The 27,307-nt window shown below is 36.2% G+C and overlaps 1 protein-coding gene across 10 annotated transcripts in view; it reads right to left on the bottom strand.

Annotated features, from left to right (window-relative positions):
* NOL4 (nucleolar protein 4) overlaps nt 1-27,307 on the bottom strand; it is a 410,591-nt gene that overhangs the window by 37,611 nt on the left and 345,673 nt on the right. For all 10 annotated transcript variants that reach the window (XM_082699570.1, XM_082699569.1, XM_082699571.1 and 7 more), the window contains one exon: nt 16,955-17,135. In XM_082699570.1, coding sequence (XP_082555696.1) covers nt 16,955-17,135 — 181 coding nt within the window. The remainder of the gene's footprint in view (nt 1-16,954; nt 17,136-27,307) is intronic.

Here is a 27,307-nt window from a genome sequence, read left to right as displayed (position 1 = left end):
CTAAAAAATGAGCTGAAGACATGAAGAGATATTCCTCCAAAGAAAACAAATAGATGGCCAACAGAAACACGAAAAGATGCTTAACATCACTCATCATCAGGGAAATGAAAATCTAAATTAAAATGTGAGATCACCTCACACCTGTCAAAACAGCTAAAATAAAAACACAAGCAATGAGTATTGGTGAGGATGTAGAGAAAAAGGAATCCTCTTGTGCTGTTAGTGGGAAGGCAAACTGGTATGGCCACTGTGGAAAACAGTATGGAGGGTACTCAAAAAGATAAAAATAGAATTGCCCTCTGATCCAGTAATCTCAAAAACACTAATTCAAAGGGATATGTGTACCCCTGTGTTTACTGCCACATTATTTACAATAGCCAAAATATGGAAGCAGCCCAAGTGTCCAGCAATAGATGGATCCAATAAAGAAGTGGTATATCTGTACAGTGGAATATACCCAGCCATAGAAAAGAATGAAATCTCGGCATTTGCAATTCTAAGGATGGATCCAGAGGGTATAATGCTAACTGAAATAAGTCTGTGAACTACAATACCACATGATTTCACTCATATGTGAATTTAAGACACAAAACAAAGAAAAGAGATAAACCAAAAAAAAAAAAACACCCAAAAAACAAAACAAAACAAAACCCCAAAACTCTCAAATATAGAGAACTAATGGTTACCAGAGGGGAGGTGGGTAGAAAGGTGGGTGAAACAGGAGGAGGGCTTTGAGAGTACACTTGTCTTGATGAGCACAGAGTACAGCATTATTGACTCACTAAACTGCATACCTGAAACTAATATAATACTGTATATCATACCAGAATTAAAATAAAACAACATTTATTCTTACAATATTGCCCCAAGGAACAGTGTAGTAAGTTATATTTCCAGAAATAGGAACCAGAAAAAAATTTCTAAATTTAGTGTAAAAATTACTTTTGGCTACATTTAGAGTACAACAATCCTTCCTTATCCCTTTCCAGGGTTTCAGTTACTTCTGGTCAACTTCATCTGAAGTAGATGATCCTCCTTTTGAAGTATTAATTGAAGTTCAATAGCAACTTATTGCTAATGGGACAGTGCCTATATCACTCACCTCACTTCATGTCATCGCATAGGCATTTTATCATCTCACAATATCACAAGAAAGGTGAGTATGGTATGCTGAGATATCTTGAGATATCGAGAGAGAGCGACCACATTCATTCATGTAGCATTTATTACAGTATATTGTATAACTGTTCTATTTTATTATTGTTAGCTTCTTACTATGCCTAATTTATAAATTACTAAATGTATAAATATGTGAAATATAATTTCTAAATTAAACTTTATCATTAGTATGTAATAGAGGAGAAAACATAGTATATATATGGTTTAGTACTCCCCACAGTTTCAGTGGGGGTCTTGGAAACTTCCCCTGTGGATAAGGAGGGACTACTGTACTCAAGAAGATTATACTCCCTTATGAGTTTAATCACCAAGAGATGATTTATTTTTCCCTGAGACTACTGAGATATTGGCCAGAATGTTAGTCACCACACATGAATCATTTGTGAATTCTGAATTTGCCTGAGTGGACCAAATAGCAACCCAGGAGGGAGTGCGCGCCCTATGGACTTGCTTCCACTAGTTCCAGCAATGGGATGTGGATGGAAGGACTCTCAGAAAAAGCATCTGTATGTTAGTCAAGGGCCAATGTCATTTAAAATGACTGGGTGCCTTGAAACCACAAAAGGAAATATTAGCACTGTTACTATAATCATAGTTGGCATTTGAAAAGTGTTAACATGAAAGAGAAAAAAATAAGGCAACTCTGGCCTTCCTACCCTCTTGGAGTGATTCAGGAAGACAGACCCAAGATCTCTAGTGAGGCCGGGGAGCAGCCTGGTGCCTATTTCAGGAAGGTGCATCAGTACCTGAACCCAGGAAAGAGGAATGTAGAAAATGGCTAATTCAATTTTCATACAGAGAGTGATATTTCTGACTTCCTAGAAAAGTAGAACATTCTGAACTCCCCAAAGAGCTCCTTCCTGAACAGCAGTGGGCTGGTGAGGCCAGTCAAATTTAACTTGTTTGTTCAGACAGATTCCCAGAGGACATGCCAAAGTTCAAAGGCGGTTGTATGAGGAAATCAAGCCCAGCCAACCATTAAGAACTCTTCCCACCTGGAGAAGACCTGAAGTGGATCCTAGCAGCCTCAAAAACAAAGGTCCCAGAATACTAATGGAGTCATCTTTTCATTCCTTCCCTCCAGTGAGTAGGCACAAACACAAAAAATACAAAACAAAAGGAGGATCTTAATAGTTAGGAAAGATCCATTTTACTGTAGAGAAGGGCTGTTAGGAAGCTGCTGCCAAAGGGCCTGATCCATACAGAGCTGTAAAACCAGTTACTTGTGCTTGGCCGTCCATGGAAAACACCAGGCCACTCCTTTTATTCAGAGCCCTTTCTCTGAGGCTCCCTGACTGAACAAAAACCTGCTCAAAGATATGGGGGCTCAATCAGATAAACTTAAAGATGCTTCAGTTTATTCTGCAGGTATTTTGTGTTGTTTTCCTTTCAATTTTCCAGCAACTGATTAACATAATTTCCAATCATTAAAATTTACCAATAAGCATCTCCCTGAAACTCTCTGTATCTCAAGACATAGGTGTATAAATCATTCAGTCTCACCCCAGTTCTAGGTTACCATCCTGGTACATGTGGGAAAACCTGGAAAAACAGAATGAATTCAGTGGCAAAACTGGTTACATTTCAAACATTTTCAGTTTGGGCTTGCTTTCTCTAAATGTCACATAATTTGAACTTCTGTCACAATGAAACTCTTGCAGAATTTGTTTTGGGGTGCCTAGGTGGCTCCGTCAGTTAAGTGTCTGCCTTGGGCTCAGGTCACAGTCTCTCAAATAAATAAAGAGAATCTTTTTAAAAATTTGTCTTGTTTCTAATTTTAAAGTCATGCCAGCTTCTGCCAAAGAGGTTTTCAATGCCTCTGTTACAAATTAGCTTTTCTCAGAATCCTAAAAGACTAAGTTATTTAAAAGCTGGGCAGTTTGAATTAAAAGCATTGTTATTTAAAAATCACCATTTAAGTTTCCATAAGGTTATTCATTGACCACACTTATTTTATGGAGGAGTGTGGAGGAGTGAAAAATACATGTATAATTAAATGCATGGAGCTTGATGGAACAAATGTAGAAAAAGTTTTCTGTGATAACAGAACCCTCTAGAAGCCAATATAGTAGTGTAAGGTGAGAAGAGTAGTGTCTGGAATCAACACTGTCCAACAGAAATTTCTGTGGTGATGGAAATCTTCTTCTGTGCTGGTGAATTCTGTGCTAGCCACTCACCATTTTGGCATATAAGACCTTGAAATTTGTCCCAGTGTGACTGAGAAACTGAATTATAAATTTAGTTAATTCCAATTTCAATAGCCACATGTACTTAGTGGCTATTGTACTGGATAGTACAGTTGTTGAGAAACTTATACTTAAAATCAAAATAAGGATACAAATGAGTAGGGTTTACAGTAGGGAAATATGCTAATTAAGATAGGTCATCAAAGGGATTCATTCACATGGGAGAAATGGGCTTTCTAAGAATAGTTACAATTTGGACACCATGATGGCACAAAGAAGTCTCTACTTTGTGCCACAGAATGTGCTTTGAAAACTCACTCAGGTTTATTGGAACTCTACTGAGATATAGTAACTACATAATCCCAAATACGCTGACTTCAGTTACATTGCATGGTCATATTTTTTCACATATATTATCATCATGTAGATCTTTCCATTGTGTAAATGACATAGAAATTATCCATAGGGGTTGCTTAACTTCCGTGTATCACTTTTAGACTCTACTTCGTAAAATCATTCTTCTCTCAATTTTATGTAATAGAGCGTATGCATTTTTCACACCACACAAACACCCAGCTGCTCTTCTGGAGCAGGATGATGCTGAATCCCTCCCCCATGCCTCTGCACTACTTTGCACATGGCTAGTGAACCAGAACAAGTTACTAAGAGGATAAGGTAAAGGTAAAAAGAGCACCTTGCCAGGGACCTAACGATGTAAACATTTCTCTCTTGAATCAGGAAACTTAAAGCTGAACACATTTTAAAATGGAATTTGTGTATTTCAAAACATTTGTCTGAAATGTTTGATATGAAACACTTCTCCTGTTCCAGTACTGTGCTCTTCAGGGTATTAAGAGAAAAGGGGAAGAAACTTTAAGAAGACATCCCCAACTGATGATTACTATGCTCAATTGGATTAAGTTCTCTAAACAGGTACAGTATTTTACTGGAACAATTTCTTCCTGAGACATTTATTTATCCACTTAATATTCATTGAGCATGAATATAAGTTGGTTATTTATTGACCCTGGTGTTATGATAGTGTAAAAAAAAAAAAAAAAATCACCTTGCCTGTCCTCAAATTGAGCACAGTCCAGTATAGAGAAGTCCATGTAACAGGTTAAGTAAGAGGTATCCCTAGGGTATCAGGATAGAGAAAACTTAATGGGGGAGGCATCCAGAAAATTGTCATAGAGAATGTAATAGCTAATATAAGTCAGGTGCTGGGGAGGGCATTCCTGCATGAGAGGCAGGCAATAGGAGGGGTCAAGATGAAGAATTTGTTGTTATATAGTTGAATGTGAATTTTCTTGGGATGTCTAGATCAAACTATTTGGTAGACAACTGGATAAAAAATCTGAAGCTCAGGGTAAAGCCAGGGTGAGGTATGCCATTTTTGGCGTATTTTGGGTTCACCGCTGAGCAGTGTGCAGAACAAGAGGATTAAAGGGACAATGGTGGGATATGCTAGGAAAACCCCAGAATGGAGGGCACAAGTAGAAAAAAGAAAGCCCAAGAATGCAGAAAGAGAAGAATTATCGGAGGTGCAAAGTGAAAGGGGAGTGTATTATCATGGAAGTCAAGAGAGTGGATGTTTCAAGGGTCTACTAATCAACAGATATGAATATACTCAAGAAGTCTGGTATGTAAAGAGCAAAAATCATCTGTAGTTTGACAATACGTGGACTCATGGGTAAACTTGTCCTGACCAGTTTCAGCAAAATAATGGGAGAGAAGCCAGCTATAGTGGACTGAAGAGTGAAGGGCAGATGAGAAGTGAAGACCGTGCATGAATAGAAGCACTCCTCTGAAAATTTCAGGGGACAAGTGATGCTTCAGAATGTTGATGCTGAGGGCTGCACTATCCATACACAAAGCTAGTCACATCACGATCAATGAGCTCTAGAATGGTAGTGAAACTTATGGCCAAGCTTTCTTAGACTCATAATTATAGCTTCTGATCCAAAGCATCTTTATGGCCAACAACCCTGAATATGAGTGAGGAGCAAAGAAGATAATAGATGTAAAGATTCGGGCAAACTAGAAATTGCCATACAAATGTTAGTTATTATGGTCATTATTACTACAATTTGGTCTTGTTAAATTTCGATCTGTAAATCAGCCCAGTTTATATCAGAGTTGAAAAACAAATTGAAAAGTCTGCCCAATGGAGTTTGTGGAGAGGAAACATCAGTAGTTAACTTATGCATTATGCATATAATTTAGACTCAAGAGATCCAATGGATAACTGCAGCAAACTACAATTGCCCTCTTTAGACAGCTCAGTGTGAACTTCCTGATAGAAAGAAAGCATTCCAAAGTCCTGTGTAATTGGATGTGATAATAACGGGAGGATTGGCTGCTTGCTTGCTTCTCATTTCAGTTTGATAATTTGAATAAATTCTTTATACAAATTGTAACTGCTGTCATTTTGATAACACTCCAACTTGAGAATTTGGATTGTTGGGTGCAGACCCTTGCCAGTGCTAAACAAATGGAGGTTGGCTAACAAAGGATCTGAAGGGCACCCTTTCCTTGCTAACAAGTCTGCAACAGCAGCAAGCTTTTCCTACTGCTACTGTATTGAAAATTAAGCAGAGGGTAAAGCTTCTTACACTCTTCTTTCACCCACAGAATCTTCAAACTGTTTAGTCTTTCTTCTGACTCCTTTGCTTTATTTAAAATCAATCCCTACCCCTGCCATCCAATATACGTAAGTAATTCTCTTTGCACCTTTTCCTCTTTTGGCACCAAGTGTTCTATTTTTTAAAACATTTATTATTCATTAAGCCAATATGGTTGAGTACTTCTATTTATATGGGAGATATAATAGTGCTCATGACAGAGATTCTGCTTTCAAGGAGTATATATCTATTTAGGGAAAATATCTGAAAACCTATCTCGTGATTCAATGGGACAAGTGTTAGAATAGAGACATAAGCAAGAGAATAATTACTCTTCTAAAGGATGGAAGGGTGGTGAGGTACAGTAAGGTTTCCCTGAGGATGTATTATTTAATCAAGATCTTAAAAGATTCTGATATTTAGACAAGAAGAGGGAGAATATTGTATCTCATTTTGATCTCTAAATTTCTTGAAGTCAGTGATTCTGCCTTACTCAACTTTGTTTCTCTCAAGGTGACTGCTACAGACTGAATGTCTGCCTTCCTCTCAAAATTCATATATTGAAATCTAATCTCCAGTGTGATTGTATGTGGAGGTAGGACCCTTGGAAGGTAGTTAGTTGTCAGGGAGGAACCGTCAGAAATGGGAGGAGTGCCTTTATCAGAGAAGCCCCATTCCTTTCCCTGTGCGGGGACCCAGGGAAAAGGTGGCCAGGAAGCAGGTTCTCACCAGATACCAAATCTGCCAGCTCCATGATCTTGGACTCCATAACCTCCAGAACGCCGAGTAATAAAGGTTTGTTGTTTAAGCTCCCCACTATATGGTATTTTTGTTATGACAGCCCAAATAAATTACAAAAGAAATCAAAGTGATTTGAAAATGAGACCCCAAACTCCTAAGTCTTTAGACTCTTTAAATCCAAATGCCATTAAGGTATCCTTTCTCATTCTTCTGCCCTCCTGTTCTTTTTGGAACATAGCACAATCTACAGGGTTCATGTTCTTGTAAAAAGTTTTATGAACATTGGTTCTCCTTAAATCATTTAATGATATAAATTCTTATTGTCTTTATCTGCTTACAAGTTCATGTGTGTAGCTAACCTACCTTGTTCTCTTGAAAGTTGCTGCTCTGTTCTGCACTTTTCAGAAGATCTCTACAAATCCTAAAATCAAGAATTCTCAAACTGAGAGTAACTGGAGTTGTCAGCCATCAGAGAAAATGGCATCTCATATAATGCTAAATCTTCTGCTATGTCCTTTTTAGCTCTCAAGATTTATGTATATGTATACAGTTTCTTTCCCCACAACTCCAAATCTGTTACAGGGAATGACTATTCTGAGGTCTTCAAAGTGAAGAAATAAGCTAAAGATAATGCCATTTTTAAAAGTCAGAATGTTTGGGGTTTCCAGGTTTTATGAAGAAAGTCCCCAAATAAAGGAAATCGTGGGCCTGATCCAATCAAGCTGCATTTCTGTGATTAAAACAAGCGAAGACTAGACACTATCAAAATAGCAGTAGCCATTACCAGTATTATAGGTAGGATGTGTTTTTGAGAAAAAAAATGTTATTTAGAGCTCCTTCACAACCTGAAATTAACCATTTGCCTAGCTACCATTGCTGTAGCCAAAGTTATTTTTCTAATGTGAGGTAGAGAAATTCTCTTTGGTTTAAGCCTGAAGCTGTTATTTGCCAAGACTCATCTTTTGCTGCTTCTTCCCCGCCCCCCCCCCCGCCCTTTTTTTCCCCTTAAACACCATTACACACATCCCAAAGCCAACGCTCAAAGAAAGCCACCCATTTTAAATTTGTTGCAGGTCATACTAGTTATTCTGCTACTCTTGTTTCTTTGCTTTGGAACACAGGCTGAATTGTTCAAAGTTGTTCTTTACTGGGTTCTTAAGAAATTGCTGTACAAAAACCAAAAGACATATTAATCCAATAACCAGAAAGTCAGCCTGTGTGACCTTGAGCAAGTCACCTTACTTTCCTGGTCTGTTTCTTTAGTCATAGGCTTTTAAAAATAAAGAGGTTGCGGGGTGCCTGGGTGGCTCAGTGGGTTAAGCCACTGCCTTCAGCTCAGGTCATGATCTCAGGGTCCTGGGATCGAGTCCCGCATCAGGCTCTCTGCTCGACAGGGAGCCTGCTTCCCTCTCTCTCTCTCTCTGCCTGCCTCTCCATCTACTTGTGATTTCTCTCTGTCAAATAAATTAATAAAATCTTTAAAAAAAAATAAAGAGGTTGCTATCAAATTATTTTCTCAAGTCCCTTTAGGCCTATCATTCTATGATAGGTTTACTGGGGGTTAACTTCCAGACAGGTAAACCTCATGATACTACCATAGTACCTTCATTAAACTCCCAATTTATAATACCTGTTTTCTAATCATGTATATGGCTGCATACTTAGAACGTATACCAGATTTCCTATGTGGTTTCTGAGTAGAAATGAGCAATAAAATTGAAGAATGGATACCAATGTATTGTGATTACATATGTATGTAAATGTGTGTAGGGGTGTGTAGTGTGTGTGTGTCCACACATTGTGGTACCCATTTCAAAGGACAAACTCACAATGCTATGAAAATTATGACTATATTTTATCTAGACTTGGAAGTAAGGATTTAAAAGATGAGCGATAAATGAGGGACATGGGGTGAAAAGGGCACATTAAAGGAAAGTTCATGTGGGTTTAGCCACAGAAGTGTTTTAGATAATGAAGTGATGCAATCAGATTTTTCTTTTCTTAAAAATTATGTTAATGACACAAGATGGGATCAGGATTATTAACATAATCAAAACTATGTTAATGACACAAGATTAAGACACTCAATCTCACAAAACAAACTAAGGGTTGCTGCAGGGGTGGGGGGTGTTGTGGAGAGGGTGGTTGGGTTATGGACATTGGGATGGTATGTGATATGGTGAGTGCTGTGAAGTGTGTAAGCCTGATGATTCACAAACCTGTACCCCTGGGGCAAATAATACATTATATGTTAATAAGAATAATTAATAAAAAATTATTTTGGTTCCTATGTGGAGAATGGGTTGAAGGGCAAGAAAAATTTTGGTGCCCTGCTCATTAATAATTCACAGCAAAATTTTCCTTTAAATTTAAATTTCCTAAAATTTCTTAAATGATTGGCAGTTGCCCAAAATTCTCTCCTCTCTCCTCAAAAACCTCAAAATATTCTCACTTGTATCTTCAGTCTTGTCCTTCTTTGTATATATTATCTTTCTTCCCACCAGTAACTGTCTGCATTTTTTATGGAAACACAGTGCTTCTTCCAATTTGTTCAATAAGTCAAGAGCAAAGTGGAGCATAAAACACGTGTAGCTCGTGGGATCCTGAGCTCAGAAGACTCCCCTGCTTTGCATAATGCTCTGTTATCACCATCTTGATATTCTTACCTTTTAAATAAGAAACCCTACATTTTCACTTAGCATTGGGTTCCCAAATTACACAGCCATTTATGGAGCAAAGATAAATTATTTTGGTTGTCCTCGAGTAGAGGTGAACAATATTCGGTTTGCCCTATATTCTTTTATACATCTCTTCCATGTCTAAAGTCTTGCCCATTTCTCTTCATTTTTAGTAACAACATGACATCACAGAAATAACTAGTATTGGGCAAAATAGATGTAGGACATTACTAGAGATAAACAGGTGTTTTACAATAATTAGTTAATCCATCAATAAAATATAACAATATAAATAGTAAATATGACTACTGGCAAAGTCCCAAAAGAAATGAATCAAAACTATTAGAAACAAAGGCAAAATAAATAATTTAATAATAGTAGTTGGAGATTTCAATAACCTTCTTTTAATAATGGATATAATAATTAGGCAGATGATCAACAAGAACATAGAAAACAGGGGCACCTGGGTGGCTCAGTGGGTTAAAGCCTCTGCCTTCGGCTTAGGTCGTGATCTCAGGATCCTGGGATCGAGCCCCGCATCGGGCTCTCTGCTCAGCAGGGAGCTTGCTTCTCTCTCTCTCTCTGCCTGCCTCTCTGCCTACTTGTGATCTCTCTCTGTCAAATAAATAAATAAAATCTTAAAAAAAAAAAAAAAAAAAGAACATAGAAAACATGGGCAACATTATAAACCAACTAGACGTAACACAGATTTACAAATACCCAACCATCAACTTCAGAATACACATCCTTTTTAGGAACACATGGGACATTCTCTAGGGTGGATCACAATCTAGGTCATAAAAAAGCTTCAATTAATTTGAAAGGATTGAAATATATAAAGTATGTTTTCCAATCACAATGGAATAAAATTAGAAATTACAAAAATTTAAGAAATTCACAAATAGGAGAATTCACAAATATTCACAATTAAACAACATAATCCTAAATAACCTGTGGGTCAAATAAGAAGTGACAAAGGAAATTAGAAAACACACTTTAAGGTGAAGGAAAACAAAAACAATATACCAAAACCTATGTGATGTAGATAAAACAATGCTTAGAAGGGAATTTATAGCTGTAAATAACTACATATGAAGAAAAATGGGCTTCAAACAATTGTCTTAACTTTTCAGCTTAAGACTGGAAAAAAAGGACCAACTGAACTTAATGTAAGCAAAATGAAGGGAATAATAAGTGTGGGAGTAAAAATTAATGAAATAGAGAATAGAAAAATACAGAAAATAAAAGAAGCCAAAGGTCCTCCTTTGAAAAGATGAAGCAAAATGACAGGTCTTTAGCAAGAGTCACCAAGAACGGGGAGAACCATAACTAGAATCAGAAATTACAAGTAAAAGGTATTCAAATTGGCAAAGAAGAAGTCAAACTCTCTCCCTTCATGATAACTTGATACTTTATGTGGAAAACCCAAATTACTAGAACTCATACAGCAATACAGAAATGTGACAGGATACCAAATCAATGCACAGAAATCAGTTGCTTTATTATACACTAACAATGAAACTGTAGAAAGGGAAATTAGAGAATCAATTCCATTTACAATAATACCCAAAACCAAAGGATACCTTGGAATAAACCTAACCAAAGAGGTAAAGGATCCATACTCGAGGAACTATGGAACACTCACGAAAGAAACAGAAGACACAAAAAGATGGAAAAACATTCCATGCTTATGGCTCAGAAGAATAAACATAGTTAAAATGTCTATGCTGCCCAGAGCAATCTATACTTTCAATGCCATCTCAATCAAAATATCATCATCATTTTTCATGGTGCTGGAACAAACAATCCCAAAATTTGTATGGAACAAGAGAAGACCCAAATCACCAAGGAAATGTTGAAAAAGAAAAACAAAGCTGGGGGCATCACGTTGTATTACAAAGCTGTGATCACCAAGACAGCATGGTACTGGCACAAAAACAGACACATAGACCAATGGAACACAGGGGAGAGCCCAAAGATGGACCCTCAACTCTATGGTCAAATAATCTTCAACAAAGCAGCAAAAAATATCCAGTGGAAAAAAGACAGTCTCTTCAATAAATGGTGCTGGAAAAATTGGACAGCTATATACAGAAGAATGAAACTTGACCATTCTCTTACACCATACACAAAGATAAACTCAAAATGGAAGAAAGACCTCAATGTGAGACAGCAATCCATCAAAATCCTAGAGAAGAACAGAGGTGGTGATCTCTTCGACAGCGACCACAGAAACTTCTTTTAAGACATATCTCCAAAGGCAAGGGAAACAAAAGTGAAAATGAACTTTTGGGACTTCATCAAGATAAAAAGCTTCCATACAGCAAAGAAAACAGTCAACAAAGAGGCAACCCATAAAATGGGAGAAGATAGTTGCAAATGACACTACAGACAAAGGGCTGATATCCGAGATCTATAAAGAACTTTTCAAACTCAACGCCCAAAAAATATAATCAAGTCAAAAAACAGACAGAAGACAGGAACAGACACTTCTCCAATGAAGACATACAAATAGTTAACAGACACATGAAAAAATGTTCATCACCATTATCCATCAAGGAAATTAAAATCAAAACTACATTAAGGTACCATCTTACGCCAGTTAGAATGGCAAAAATTGACAAAACAAGAAGCAACAAATGTTTGAGAGGATGTTGGTGGGAATATAAGGTGGTTCAGCCACTTTGGAAAACAGTGTGGAGATTCCTCAAAAATTAAAAATAGAGCTACACTATGATCTGGCAATTGCACCACTGGGTATTTACCCCAAAGATACAGATGTAGAGAAAAGCAGGTCCATATGTACCCTAATGTTCAAAGCAGCAATGTCCATAATAACCAAACTGTGGAAAGAGCTGCGATGCCCTTCAACAGATAAATGGATAAAGAAGATGTGGTCCATAAATACAATGGAATATTACACAGCCATCAGAAAGGATGAATACCCAACTTCTGCATCAACATGGATGGGACTGGAAGAGATCATGCTGAGTGAAATGTAAGAAGAGACAGCTGTCATATGGTTTCACTTACTTGTGGAATGTAAGGAATAACAGGGAAGACATTAGGAGAAGGTAAGGAAAAGTGAATTGGAGGAAACTGGAGGGGGAGACGAATCATGAGAGATTTGTGTACATGGTGGGTGGGGGGATGCATGAGCCTGGTTGTGGGTCTTAAGGAAGGCACGTATTGTAGGGAGCACTGGATGTTATACTTAAACAATGAATCATGGAACACCACATCAAAAACTAATGATGTAATGTATGGTAACTAACATAACATAACATAACAAAAATCAATAAACAAAAACAAAACAAAACAAAAATAGAGAACAAACTGATGGTTACTAAAGGGGAGGTGGATGGAGGGATAGGAGAAATAGATGAAGGGGATTAAGAATATGCATTTCTTGATGAGCATTGAGTAATACATAAAATTATTCTACATCTGAATCATTCTATTGTACATCTGAAAGTAACATGCCACTGTATGTTAAGTCAACTGGAATTAAAATTTAAAAAAAGAAATTACAAAGGGAGCATCACTACCAACCTTATGAAAACAGAAAGGATTATAAAGGAATACTAAGAACTGTGTCAATAAATTAGATGACTAAGTTGAAATAGACACATTTCAACTATATACACAACTACCTAAACTGACTTAAGAAGAAACTGACAATATAAGCAGACCTATAACAAGAGACTGGGTTAGTGATCAAAAACCCCTCAGAAAAACCCAGATACATATATCACCACTCCTGAATTCTACCAAACGTTTAAAGAATTAATAGCATTACTTTACAACTCTTCCAAACATAGAAAAATATAGAATACTATTTTAAGGAAAACATTCTATCTACAATAGCATCACAGAAGGAAACAGACATAAAAGAAGTACAAAGCTTGTACTATAAATATTACAAGTCACAGTTAAGAAAAATGTTTAAAGACTGATAACAAATGAAAAGACATCTCATATTCAGTCTGTTATTTTCTCAAAATGCTAATCATGGAGTTACCATATGAATGAACTAATAAACCAGCAATTCCACTTCTAGGTATATACCCCGAAGAATCATAACATATATAACACAAACTTGTACATAAAAGTTTATAGCATTTTTCATAGTAACCCCAAAGTGAGAAAAATCCAAGTTCCCATCAATTGAATGGCTAAACAAAACATGGCCTAGCCACAGCATGGAACATTATTTGACAATAAAAATGAATGAAGGATCAATTCATACTGTAATATAGATGAACTTTTAGAAGAGCTTGCTAGAGGGACCTCGGTGGCTCAGTTGGTTAAAGCCTCTGCCTTCGGCTCAGGTCATGATCTCAGGGTCCTGGAATCGAGCCCCGCATTGAGCTCTCTGCTCAGCGGGGAACCTGCTTCCTCCTCTATCTCTGCCTGCCTCTCTGCCTACTTGTGATCTCTGTCTGTCAAATAAATAAATAAAATCTTAAAAAAAATAAAAATAAAACAACTTGCTAAATGGAAAAAACCCAACATAAAAACCATATATTGTATGATTCACCCTTAAACAAAATGTCCAGAATAGGAGTGTCTCTGGAGAGAACTTGATTAGTTCTTACCAGAGGCTCTTGCATAGTTCAGCATTTGCTCCCTTCCACAGTTAGCTTAGTGGTTTACACCGTGTCAGAGGGCCTGTGCTCAAATCCTGGCTCCTCCCTCTATTAAGGAGGGACCTTGGGAAAGTTACTCACTGTCTGAGCCTCACAAAATGGGTTTCAATCACGTTAGGGAAAAAAGAAAGTAGTACCTAAGTATTTTTTTTTTTTTTTAAGTTGGGGCAAGTTCAATTTTATAAAATTTTTCCATAAAATTGCAAACAGATTTCAGAGGACTGTGTAAGGAATAAATGGAAATTACATGAAGCACCACAAGCATTCAGTAAAGTGATCAGTATTACTATTACTTGATGTTAAATAAGTTACCTTAATAAATAAACAAATGACTATTTAAGTCTAAAAAACAGTTTCTGTCAATTAAATCTACAGTCAATACACTTTTTCCCTAAATGTTTTGATTTGGTAGTTGAGTTCTAAACTACCTATCAGTTCTTATTCCCCATGTCAAATATTTTCAAAGAATTGTTAGTTTACAGCTTTATTGGCTAAAGGAATGCTCAGCTTTTATGTTGTCCCTTTCTGGCATTGAACTTTCTCATTCCTGCTGATTTGCTGTCTAAATACAAATAACACTCGAAAACAACCGAGAGGGCTCATTAGCTTTGGAAAAACTGATTATACACTTGAAAATTTGTTTCTTCTCAAAATAAGAGACTTTCTTTTTTTCTTCCTTCTACTTGAGGCTCCCCTTTTTTGATTTGGAGGCAACTAATTCAGACTAAAGCCAGTGATCCTGTCCTTAGGGCACTTTTAATTTCAAAGCAGACCAAAGAGCCAGCCCCAGCTTTCCAGAGTCACCCCTGAACACACTCAGAGCATATTTCCAATATTACACAGGTAAGTGATTTTCTAGAGTATATACTCCTTTGACATTAATAAAGCAATTCCTTCCCCAATATATTCAAAGCCCACGAAGGTTATTTCAAATATTCAAATTAAAATTTGTCTTTATTTCTAGGCATTTTTAAGTAGAAAATATCTCACTGATACTACCAATTTAAATACGAAATTAAAGAGTTTTTGTTAGAACGCATTGCTTTTACATCTAGATCTGCTTTGCCTCCTGCTAAAAATTCCAACTTTCACTGACATCAACATAATTATAAATTTGCTTTAAACCACAATGCACAAACAGTCCCAAAATAATAATATGATTACTGGAAATAGTTTAAGGTTTTATGACAGACTTACATGCTGTGGAGTCAATTATGGTTTCTGTGTGGGGGCTATGCCAACCACTCATTAAACAGATAAAGTTCATTTGCATCATTTTTCTGTCACTATCAGGAATCCGTAAAGTCAGCTTCATTTATAATTATGTATTTAAATTGTTCAAAGTTAAATTTATAAAACAAAATATAAAAACCAAGTATACTTACAATCCCAGCTTACATTCCTTTCCCCACACATTCTCCCCCATTCCTGCCTCTATGTAAACTTTTTTTAATTATATAAATCCTCCTTTAATGAATATTAACATACTATAGGTACTTTTCAGCATTTGGAATGCATAAAGAGATTTTTTTTATCACTTTTTATATCACCATGTTACTATCTTGTTTGGATGCACTTGAGATGAATCAACTAACCTTCAGTTGATAGACATTTTTATTGGTAATCCTTTTTCTTGCATTTATAAATAACACTACAATAAATAGCCTTGTGCATATATGTCTCTTTGTATGTTTGTCCATATGTCTTTAAGATAAATTCCTAACAAGAGATTCCTGAAGAGTTTGCTGGACTGAGTGATAAATGTGTATTTAATTTTTCTAGATACTTCCAAATTCCACCCCAACTTTTTGCATTTCTATAAGCTATGCATGAGACTCCTCATTTCCCCCACAGCCTTATAAAAAGAGTATTGTGTTAATATTTCAATTGTTGCTTATCTGTATTTCTCTTATTAGGAGTGGGGTTAAGTAACTTTACCCATATTTCACGGATATTTGCATTGTTTTCTTTGAGAACTATGTATTCATTTACTAGCCTTATTTTTAAATATATAGTTTGGGAATTTTTTCTTCTTAGAAGAACTTCAGGCATTGGCTTATTAACCTTCTGTAGCGTAGATGGCTAATAATTTTCCCAGTTTATCATTTATTTTTTTTTTTTTTTTGGCTTTGTGTATACTGTTTTTTTGTTTTGTTTTGTTTTGTTTTGTTTTTTTTTTTGGTCATACAAAAGTGTGTGTGTGAAATGCTTATTTTTACCCCTGGATTTTAAGTAGACTTTACAAAAACTTTCCTACAACCCAGTTGTATGAAATTCACCCACATATTTTATTCCTTTTATATGACACATTTGGAAATCCCTTTGGAATATGAACTCAAGAAATTCCTAAAAGTTTTACCAAGCGTGAGCCCGTCTGAGCCGGCTTCAGCGCCGCACTCACGGCAGGTGGAAGCTAGAGAGCCGCGGTTGTTTCTTTGAGTCGTTTCCGTTCGTATGTTCTTAGGTATAATGACTAGTTGCATTTATCAAGTCAGTAAGGTTCCTGCTGCCTCAGATTTTCCAAATTAAAAACCTCTTTGAACGTTGAGAAAATGGGGTCATTATTCTTGAGGAATAGTGCATTACAGCTCTGGGGAGGTGAGGCAGAATGTCTAACTATCTGGTTAGAAAAAATCAGCTATTTCTCCAGCTGAGCTTTTTTGCGTGTAAAAGATCCATTATTCAGCTGCATAATCACACCCCTCCTTTGGGAGACCCCCAACAGAACACGGAGCTATCCCTGCGGGGAGACCAGGGTGACACAGGAAACGGCCACGGGTTTCGCCTATGGGCACTTACTCTTGCTCATCCCGCTACGTTCATATTTTCCTCTCGGGTTTAGAGAATCTGCTAGCCCCAAACGGACAGAAAAAGCACGGTAAATAGTAAAGACTCACCACTACTGGACGCGTCATTGAGATTGAGCAGGCCCCCGCCGAGCCCTCGGTAGCTATGGTAACTGTAGGTTCCGTTTCCGTTGATGTACAGCACCTCCTGGGAGCCCGACACCGCCGAGGAGGAGTACGTGGCCTGGGCCGCCTCCGGCTTACCCTGCTTGTCGGCTGCCGCGGAGTCGTCCTGCAATGACATCAGCATTTACATGACGTCTTACGTCACAACGCTAGTCCACCTGCACCTGGGCGCGCTCAGCGTTATGTGATGTCTTACGTCATAGCGCTAGTCCACCTGCACCTGGGCGCGCTCCGCGTTATCTACAAGTTTGCACTAACAGGAAAGAAACATGTATGGTAACATTATTAAGTCAGCATATAGGCACATTTTCCACAACTTGGCTAAACCAACAAACAAAGGAAAGCAAAGGGACAATGGGAGACAGAGTGGAGGTGGAACAATTTGCACTTTCCAACTGAATTGAAAATGACATGGAGAGAGCTGGTGGGGAGAGCAACCTAGATGTCACAGACAGATGAACAAAGAAAGAAAATACGGTATAGAACGACAGCGGAATATTACTCAGCCGTCACAGAGGAAGGAAATCCTGACCTTCTTTTTTTTCTTTTCCCCAAATTTTATTTATTTATTTGACCCAGAGAGAAAGAGAGATCACAAGCAGGCAGAGAGAGATGGGGAGGCAGGCTCTCTGCTAAGTGGAGAGCCCGATGTGTGGCTTGAGCCCAGGACCCCAGATCATGATCTGAGCCAAGGGCAAAGGCTTAACCCACTGAGCCACCCAGGTGCCCCAAATCCTGACATTCCACAGCGTGGATGAACCTTGAGGACATAATGCTAAGCGAAATGAGTCCGTCACAAAAAAAGACAAATTTTGCATGATTGTACTGAAGCAGTCAAACACACAGAACAGAAAGTTGGAGGGTGGCGGCAAGGGGCCGGGGGAGGGTGCAGTGGGAGCCAGGGAATCGTTCAATGGGTGTAGTTTCAGTCTTGCAGGAATGGCGGAGGGTGGGGGGGAGGTGATGCTTCTGGGGAGTCTGTCCACAGCAACATGCATATGGTTGACAATATTGTACTGTACACTTGGAAATCATTGGGAGGGTGAATTTTATGTTAAAAAATAGAAAAAAAAAAACCTAGCTGGGCTTAAAAAACACATGAAGAGAAATCACCATTTGTAGAAAAATCTTTTCAAAGCTGACTTTCTTAAAAACTTTTTTTTTTCCAGCCTGTGACTGCCTGCCCTCCACCCCTGCTCCCCTTCCCTCCCTCCCTCTTTATTTCGTGATTATAGCAAAACTGATTGTAGCAAAACTGACTGCATGCAGACTCCACACTAGACCCATTTCATATAACAGCCTAAAAAACCCTGAATAAACCAGAGCCTTTACACTTGTTTCCTTTCTTAAGCTATTCTAGTGTCTGCAAACTGTGAATCAAAACTTCTTACCATGTCAAGTCATAAAGGACAATGAAATTAAAATCTGTAATAAATTGTATGTATTTTCACTAGTAAAACAGGTTGACTTGCTCTTCAGCTGTGAGTTTATAAAGTCTAAAATATATACAGTGTATATGACTTTACTTGCCCACTGCATTCTTCGTATTTTCTTTTTTCTTTTTAAATAAGAAAGAATTATAAACAGATCCATAGTGAAACTTAGGAGTGTTTTTGTCATAATCAGAAGTATTTCACAACTTTTAAACAGATCCATAGTGAATGCCTAGGAGTGTTTTTGTCATAATCAGAAGTATTTTACAACTTTTAGAGTACATGTTTAGAGAAATAGAGTAACTTAAAAATACATTTTTTTAAGATTTTATTTATTTATTTGAGAAAGAATGGGTGAGAGAGAGCATGAGAGAGGAGAAGGTCAGAGGGAGAAGCAGTCTCCCCAAGGAGCTGGGAGCCCGAGGCGGGACAAGATCCCGGAAGTCTGGGATCCTGACCTGAGCCGAAGGCAGTCGCTCAACCAACTGAGCAACCCAGGCACCCCAAATACATTTTTAAAAGGCACCAAGTACTAGAAAAAGAGGACACATGGAATAAATAAAAATAAAATAAATACATAAAAAATAAAAATAGAATAAAAAAGCATCACCACAGCTATCAGAATTGCGAAATTATGGTTTTGTTCTTTTTTTAAATCTTTTCATCTCTGATCTATTCAACTCTGACCATTACACTTAGACATATAATCTGTGAGCATTTCATCCTTTCATTTCTAGGTAAGAAAGATTTCATAATAAATGGAAAAAAAATCCTCTGTGTAAACTGAACTAAAAATAAGAATTTGCCCAGCATTACCTTTAAAAACAAAAAACAAATGCAAACTGACTGAAACTGGTATATGAACTGGAATATCTCATTGTAATTCTCTCTTGTCATTTAAACCCTGGTAATTCCTGAATCCCTAGTGTTAGAATGGAGATATTGGGCCTTCACCATATTTAGCCCTCAAAGTAGGGACTTATCCTAGAAACATGCCAATAGAGGTAGGTTTTTTTTTCCTGGTACTACGATATAATATAATATTACGGATAGCATGAGAGGTTATTTTTTTCAAAGATTTTATTTATTTACTTGAGAAAGAGAGTGAGCAAGCATGAGCTGGGGGCTAGGGGGAGGTGGGGAACAGAGGGAGAGAGAGAAGTAGACTCCCCACTGAGCAGGGAGCCTGAACCCTGGGATCATGACCTGAGCTGAAGGCAAATGCTTAACTGACTAAGCCACTCTGGCACCTCAGATAGTATGAGTCTAAATAATCTAAGATATTGAAGAGGATATTTCCAGGAGTCTTTTGTTACTGCAAGTATGTGCCATAATAAGTAGGTCTGAGGTAAATAATTATACTAATTATAGTGCTACTGTGAACAAGAATTGTTAATAAAGCAATATTAATGGTACAGGAGCATAGCAACTATTACAATCTTAGAAACTGTAACCAACAGCCTATTAAATGACATGTTACAATGACAGATTAAGTGGAAAATGGTCAAATCAATGATGATAGCACCTCATGCAGTGTCCAAAAGTCTTTTATAAAAGTGCAGTGAAATGGTCTCCCATCTAGGAGTGCCAATCTCCTCCCTTCCTGGAGACAGAGGTTATCATTTATACATACACACACACACACACACACAAACATATACATATATATACACACATATACATATATGTACACACCTACACATACATATATACATGTATGTGAATTATATACTATATTTATACACACACACACACACACACAATCCTCCATAGCAGAACAAAGACATGTCTTACATAATCATTCAATTTAAACTTATTAAATTAGGAAGGCTTATCAGAAAATTGATAGGTGAATCCATGATGTTTACCATGGATTATTTTTTATGTTAATGACTTCTATTTTCTCTAAAGAAATAGATTTGAAACTACATTCATGGAACTATAAGGTCTCTTGGGGGAAATGTCTTAGAGTCTTCCTGAGATTATGGGACAAGGAAATATGGATACCCTGTCCTGCCATGTTCTACCTCTTTACGCAGACTAGTGGACCTTCTTTGCCTTAGTCTAATTCATAAAATCACTCCATCTAAAGTGCATTTTTATAATAAAACCACTGAGCTATGAAGTATTCTTTCTGTAAGGACATGTAGCCACTGAAATTCTGAAAGAAGGCAGAATATTCAATAATTCAAAGCAAATTTAAGGACCTCGGGAAGGGGCTGGCCTCAAACAATTCCACTGCTAGCCTAACTTCTCAGATTCCTTGATTGAAAATCATTTAGGCAACGTGATAAAATTTGAATTTCTAGTTTGGCAAAATGGGTGGCTCTTCTGAACATCCCAGTCTATTTTTCTGTGTTTGGAAAATGAAAATAAGATACACTCACAGGAGAGGAGTTTCTTAATGATGAATAAAAAGAGAGAAGGCATTGTCTCCACAATATTTGCTTACTGATTCTTTGTATGCTAGAATTAATTTGTATTACTAAACATGCTATTTTTAAAATTTGCCTTAGTCTTTCATTATTAACTGTTATTCCAAACCACAGTAACTGCATGGAACAGGCAGATAATTAATTCCATTAATAATCAAAACAGGCCTTGTAGGGAGTCATTTGTGTTCAAACACAGATTTGCATTATTAATGTTCTTGGCAGTCCACTATATATTGAGAAAGAAAACATATGAAGTCCCAATAAAATCTGGTCTGTAGTATTTTGGGGGCAAAACTTTAATATAAGTTAATTCATGTTATTCTTTTGAATGATCACTGTTATTGGTTTCGAGGAGGCATAGATTTTAATGATATAAAAATAAATATTCTCTAGAGTCACATTTTATCTCTGTAAGCAACTTTTAATAATCATTATTTCCCAAACTTCTCAAGGCTGACAGCATGCCCCCTGGGTTGCTATAAAGTTTATTTTTAAAAGAAGATAATATTAATATATTACAAGACTGCATAGCTAGGCAATGAAATAAATTTTACTCATCAACAATCATACAAAATCCTATCCTGGCTTTTATGAGACATAGTTCAAATTTTCTTTAAAAAATTCCATAAAAATAAGATCACATCAGCAATTTAATGACCACCAGCTGTGCACTAGATAATGCACTGTTGTTTTGATTCAGATTTCTTTGATTAAAAATATACAACAAATTAAAGAAATACAGTTACTTCTGTAGGTAGGCTCTGGCCTTATCAATAAATATAGCCTTGATGTATATAAATAGGCATTTAATATTTAGCTTGTAATATATACTACAGAGTACTCTAGTAATATTTAGACTTGTAATAGGATGTGTGATTACTTATGGATGGAGGGCAAGATTAAGAATCATTTTAAAGAGTAGACATTGTCACAGTCTTTGTATACTCTTGTATCTTAACCTCAGACACTGGACAGGGTTGAACTTGAATTTGCAGAACCTGATCTGGTACTTGGGCCATATACATTGAATTCCTAAGTGCAGATGCCTAAGGAATCCTTAACTCAAGAGCCTTAGACACTTTCTCTATAAAAATGAAATTTGATTGATTCCACTCAAATTTTTGACAATAGAGTTAAAAAAAAATTTTGCATGGAAAATGTTTCATTGGCTTTATTATATCCCCCAAGAATTACACTTTTTCTTAGACTATAGCTTCTGCCATCTATTAAGTATACTTTGTGCTTTCATAAAGTTTTCTCTATCTATAATTAGAAAATTCCAATAAAATTTACTGCTATATTCAGTAATCTAGATACCTTCATCCTTTTTGTCTTTTACCTTACACTATTAGAGCAACTGGAGTTTGCAAGGCAATGTTGCATCAACACTGAGTTAAATTTTTAGCTTAGCATCGAGGTGGTCAGGGAACTAGTGATTCACCTTTTGCACAGACCTCAAAGAAGCTTCTCACTATGAAATAGCAAACACAGGGATAATTTAGGTGTAAGTTTGCTGAGCTTTCTAGACAACTGTTACAAGATGTCTCCTATCTTTACATGTTCTCTGCAGTCTATATGACAGAAGCATTTTTACTTAATTTAGTGACTACTCTAAATGTCTCCTTTGCTTTATTAGTACAGATGGGGTGAGGGAGTACAATTTATTTCACATGTAGACTACTGAAAAAGATGCCTACTTTCTAAAAGCTTCTCTTCTTCCACTTGATAGCAAGTGTTCTAGAACTAAGTACATTGCTGAGAGTTTCCATGGAAATTCATAAAAGATCTGAGAGAACCGGAACTTCCATTTAAACTGCTTTACTGCTGAGAACAAAACAAAACAGTGTGCACTTAAAGTAAATGCACTCATCACTTGAGATGATGAGAAGTGATTGATGATGCTGTCAACACTCTCTCTCTCTCTCACACACACACACCCACACAGAGTAATATTCAGGAAGTCCTTTCAATTTCTTTCAGTTAGGAACATCCATATTGTCTCCTCCCTTGTTGGCCATACAAATAATTAAGATAGTCAACACAGAAGACGATTTTATGCAAAGATGACCCCAAATCCACTAATATAATAAGGAAAACAACTCTTGATCAAATACAAGTCACCTAGTGATAAGTGAAATAACAGAGAAGCTAGATTGTGTTTCTGACTTGAGAAACTGAAACCATGAGATAGCTGTTACCTAGATGTCTGTCAAACTCTCTGAAGAATAGATTATTACATTAACTCCCTTGTAACATAATTTTATACACACTTCCATGATTCTGTAAACAATATAGATTTGAGAACTACTGGCTTAAATAAAACTACAAAGTAAATACAGTCCCTGGCCTGGTAAGTATAGATACACGGCTGGCAAGAAGTAACCAAGTATATTGCAAAGTCAGATCCTCTAAAATCCTTCCTGAAGCCTTAAAGGTTTATTATCAAAAATGAAAGTACAGACTTAGCATTTAAAAATATCAACATTAAGGGAAACACACTATTTACTTATTGACAAAAAAAAAAATTGAATTAAAAAAAATAAATGTAATTTTCTACAGGTTTCTAACACTCAATTTTGAGTTCCTTTGTTAATAGGACCAAAATGAAAATTTAGGGGCAACATCCCTTTGAGGCTCTAAAATTGGATGGCAGTTATAAACTTTTTAGTTAGTGATTTTATATGATATTGTAGTATTCTTGACCTCAGAAAAAATCAATTTTAACAAACCAATACCAAATTGGTATCTTAAACATTAAATTTTAATGCATTTTTGAGATAAAAATTATTTTTTCTTAATCACAATATTTTTGCCTTTCCTAAGGTTTTTGTTGTTGTTGTTGTTTTAATATTTTTTAAATCTAGGGGCACCTGGGTGGATCAGTTGGTTAAGCAGCTGGCTCCAGCTCAGGTCATGATCTCAGGGTCCTGGGATCCAGCCCCACTTTGGGCTTCCTGCTCAACGGGGACTCTGCCTCCCCCTCTCTTTTGTCCCCTTCCCCCACAAATGGGATCGCTCACTCTCTCAAGTAAATAAAATCTTTCCCAAAAAATAAATAAAAATTTACATTTGCAGCAATTCAAAACATCTTTAAAACCATACCTTTATTTGCAATTTGGGCTCTATTGAGTAGGAAAAAAAAAAAAAAAGAACTTTCTTAGATTATTTTTTTCTTTGTCCCCTTTCACATAATATTCTGTTTGGGTAAGACAGTTGCAATGTTCTTCCTGGGGATTCCATGACAGGCCTAGTGTTAGATATTACCTATATAACTGTCACCTTCAAATTCTTACTCCTAATATCAACCTTCCCTCTGAGGCTCATGTCTGAGTAACAGGAAATTCAGGTATGTCATTTAATATTTTGAAACTAAATTTATGTTTTCTTTCTTCCAGATACTTCTTGCAAAAATTTTTAATTAAAACAAACAAACAATAGCTGTTCTATCATCAATATATCTTGTTCTGTTTAATGTATTACACCAAGAATTTTTCTTCTCCTATACTGGACTTCTCTCAGTCAAACAACACATATGTCCTCTCAGCATCATCTCGGCAATGATCCTCAATGGCATACATCTGTGAAGCTCCCACTGAGAATACATAATTCAGATCCCCATAATCTCTCCTTTGGGCTAATGTGATAACCCTCTGGCCACATTACATCACATAATGTGAAACCCTCTGTTTCTCCCTTCGAATCTTGTCCACATCTTCTGAAGCCTATATAGATTTTTAAATTTAATTTAATTAACATATAATGTGTGATTTGTTTTGGGGTACATGTCTGTGATTCATCAGTCTTACACAACTCCCAACGCTCACCACAACACATACCCTCCCCAATGTCCATCATCCAACCATCCCATTCCCCCACTCCTTCTCAGCTCCAGCAGTCCTCTGTTTGATTCCTGAGATTAAGAGTCTCATGGTTTTGTCTCCTTCTCTGGTTTTATCTTGTTTCATTTTTTCCTCTCTTCCCTACTATTCTCTGCCTTGTTTCCTAAATTCCGCATATCAGTGCAATCACATAATTGTCTTTCTCAAATTGACTTATTTTGCTTAGCATAATACCTATCTTTTGAAATCATTATCATGTTGCTTTCTCTTTGAAAACTTTGAGATTTCTTTTTTCTTGGAGAATAAAACTTAAAAGTTCCTGGCTTCCAAAGCTCTTCAGAGTTGGAGAATAATCTTGGCAGTCACATTTTCTGTCACTTCCTCTTATAACACTCTATCCTCTGGTCATAACTTACACTGGAAAAAAAAAAATCTTAGCAGTGTAGTATTCTGAGCCATCTAAATGTCCCCAAAGGGCATCAATATATAGAAAATTTCTCTTCTTTTTTTTATCAAAAAAATCAGCTCCTGGTTTCATTGATCTGTTCTATGGTTCAGTTTCTTTATCATTTATTTCTGCTCTAAAATTTATTATTTACTTCTGTTGGTTTTAGATTTTGTTTGTATATGTTTTATCTGATGATGGTTTGTCATTTAATTTTTAATCTTTTTTCCAACATTTTAACATATGTATCTAATGTTGAATAACAAATTAAATTTTTTTCTTAAAGGATTTTTTAAAGTTTCTTAAAAGTTTTTAGTTTTTCTGTTTTTCTTTTTTTTACTTTTGTGTGAAATCAAAAAGTGTTATATAAATAAAGCAAGTTTAGATATGGCTTTCATCAAACTAAGAACTAAAAAATATCTTCCTTTTTCACACCCTTACTAACCTAAATTCCAGGATAACAAAATATTTTTTCTCCCTAAATCTCTAATACATCTGCCAGCCACCCTTAAACAAAAGAAACAAGTCTTATTTATCTAAAATTCTTGTACTTCTCCAATATACAATTATGTTTGTGGAAAAAATGCAAGAAAAGCAAATAGAGACTAAAAGATATTATAGGAGAGAGATCAAAGACCTCAACTGTGTGCAAATGGGTTGTTCAATTCTCAGATTGTTATAGACAGAAAGACCTTGAACTAAATACTCTACAGAAGATGGGAAGTCCAAAAAGAACGTCAAGACAATTATAGACTAACAATTAGAAATTTCCCTCAAGGTAAGAACCTACACATGATAGCTATGTTAGAATCTTTAGCTATAGAAATATTACAGCTATAGTAATTCAGAACAAATAAATATTATAGTTGCAAATAAATATATTATATATATATTAATAAAATTAATAGTTATATTATAGAATAAATAAATATTATATTAACCACTAGCTACTGTATAGGAATCCCATTAACATGATGATGTCAGAAGAGTGAGGTTAACTTTGTGCAACAGCCATCTAGAGTATAATGTTGGACAGCCTGAAGAGGTGCACTGTTCTACCTACAGTGTAATAAAGTCTGGGATACACAAAGTTATTGGCAGTTATCAATTCTAGCCTGATACTTATTTTATTTTGTCCACATAGAACATCTATTTATTACTGGCTAATGCTAAAATAAACTAAGAGATATTAATGCTGTTGTGACTAACATTTTAGTTCAAATCACATACAAAACACATGCTACTTTAAAAGATACATGAAGAGTAACGAACTTTCTTTTCATTCTTTTTCATTTCATTTCAGGAAAACACACAGATTTCCTCAAGTACAAGATTAAGCTACAATTTATGTTAAAACTGTGATTAAATTCCTTGTCACAAACAGCTACGTAAGCACAGAGCAACAAAACTCAGGCTGAGTACTTTAAAAGAAAGTCCTCAAATACTATGCATTTATCCCTGACGGCAGTCACCCCAAAACTTCTCAGTATGATCCTGGGAGTTTTCATAACTGGCTTAAAAAAATTAGGCTCAACTGGAAAACAGAGATTTGAAAATACAATTAAAGTTGGGGGGGGGGGTTACTGGCCACAGAACACAATTTTCATCTTTTCACATTTCTTTCTGAGCAAAGAAAGAAACTTGACTAATGATGCTATTTCAACACTGATGTTGGGAGGTAATCACAGATGATTTCAAAATTAGAAACAGGTGTGTCAGCATGGTTGAATGAGCAAAATGAAGAACAATCCCCTCCTAATGTCACTCTACATAATAGATTCCTTAATGGCTACTTTTGATGAACATTATGTTCAATCATATAGTAAACATAATTCCATCTGAATTGTGTATCTTGAAGGAGCCATATAATTGAGATCTTAATTCCTACACATTGGAATAAAAGCTTACAGGTTATTATAATTTAATATAATCTGGGTGTAAAAATTACCCATCCATTTTGGTATTTCAAGTATATCAATTATGAAATAGTCAAGCTAAAGTAATTAGAAAAGCCATCAAAATGGTGATGCTGGAGTCACTGAGTCATAATGCTTTTATAATAATGTGAAATTAACTTTTAAAAGGAACATGCATGAGACAACATGAAATGAACTGAAAATAATCTA

This window comes from Mustela nivalis (genome assembly GCF_964662115.1).
Source record: "Mustela nivalis genome assembly, chromosome: 14".
NCBI classification, from domain to species: Eukaryota; Metazoa; Chordata; class Mammalia; order Carnivora; family Mustelidae; genus Mustela; species Mustela nivalis.
This window is presented reverse-complemented; position numbering and strand designations above follow the sequence as displayed.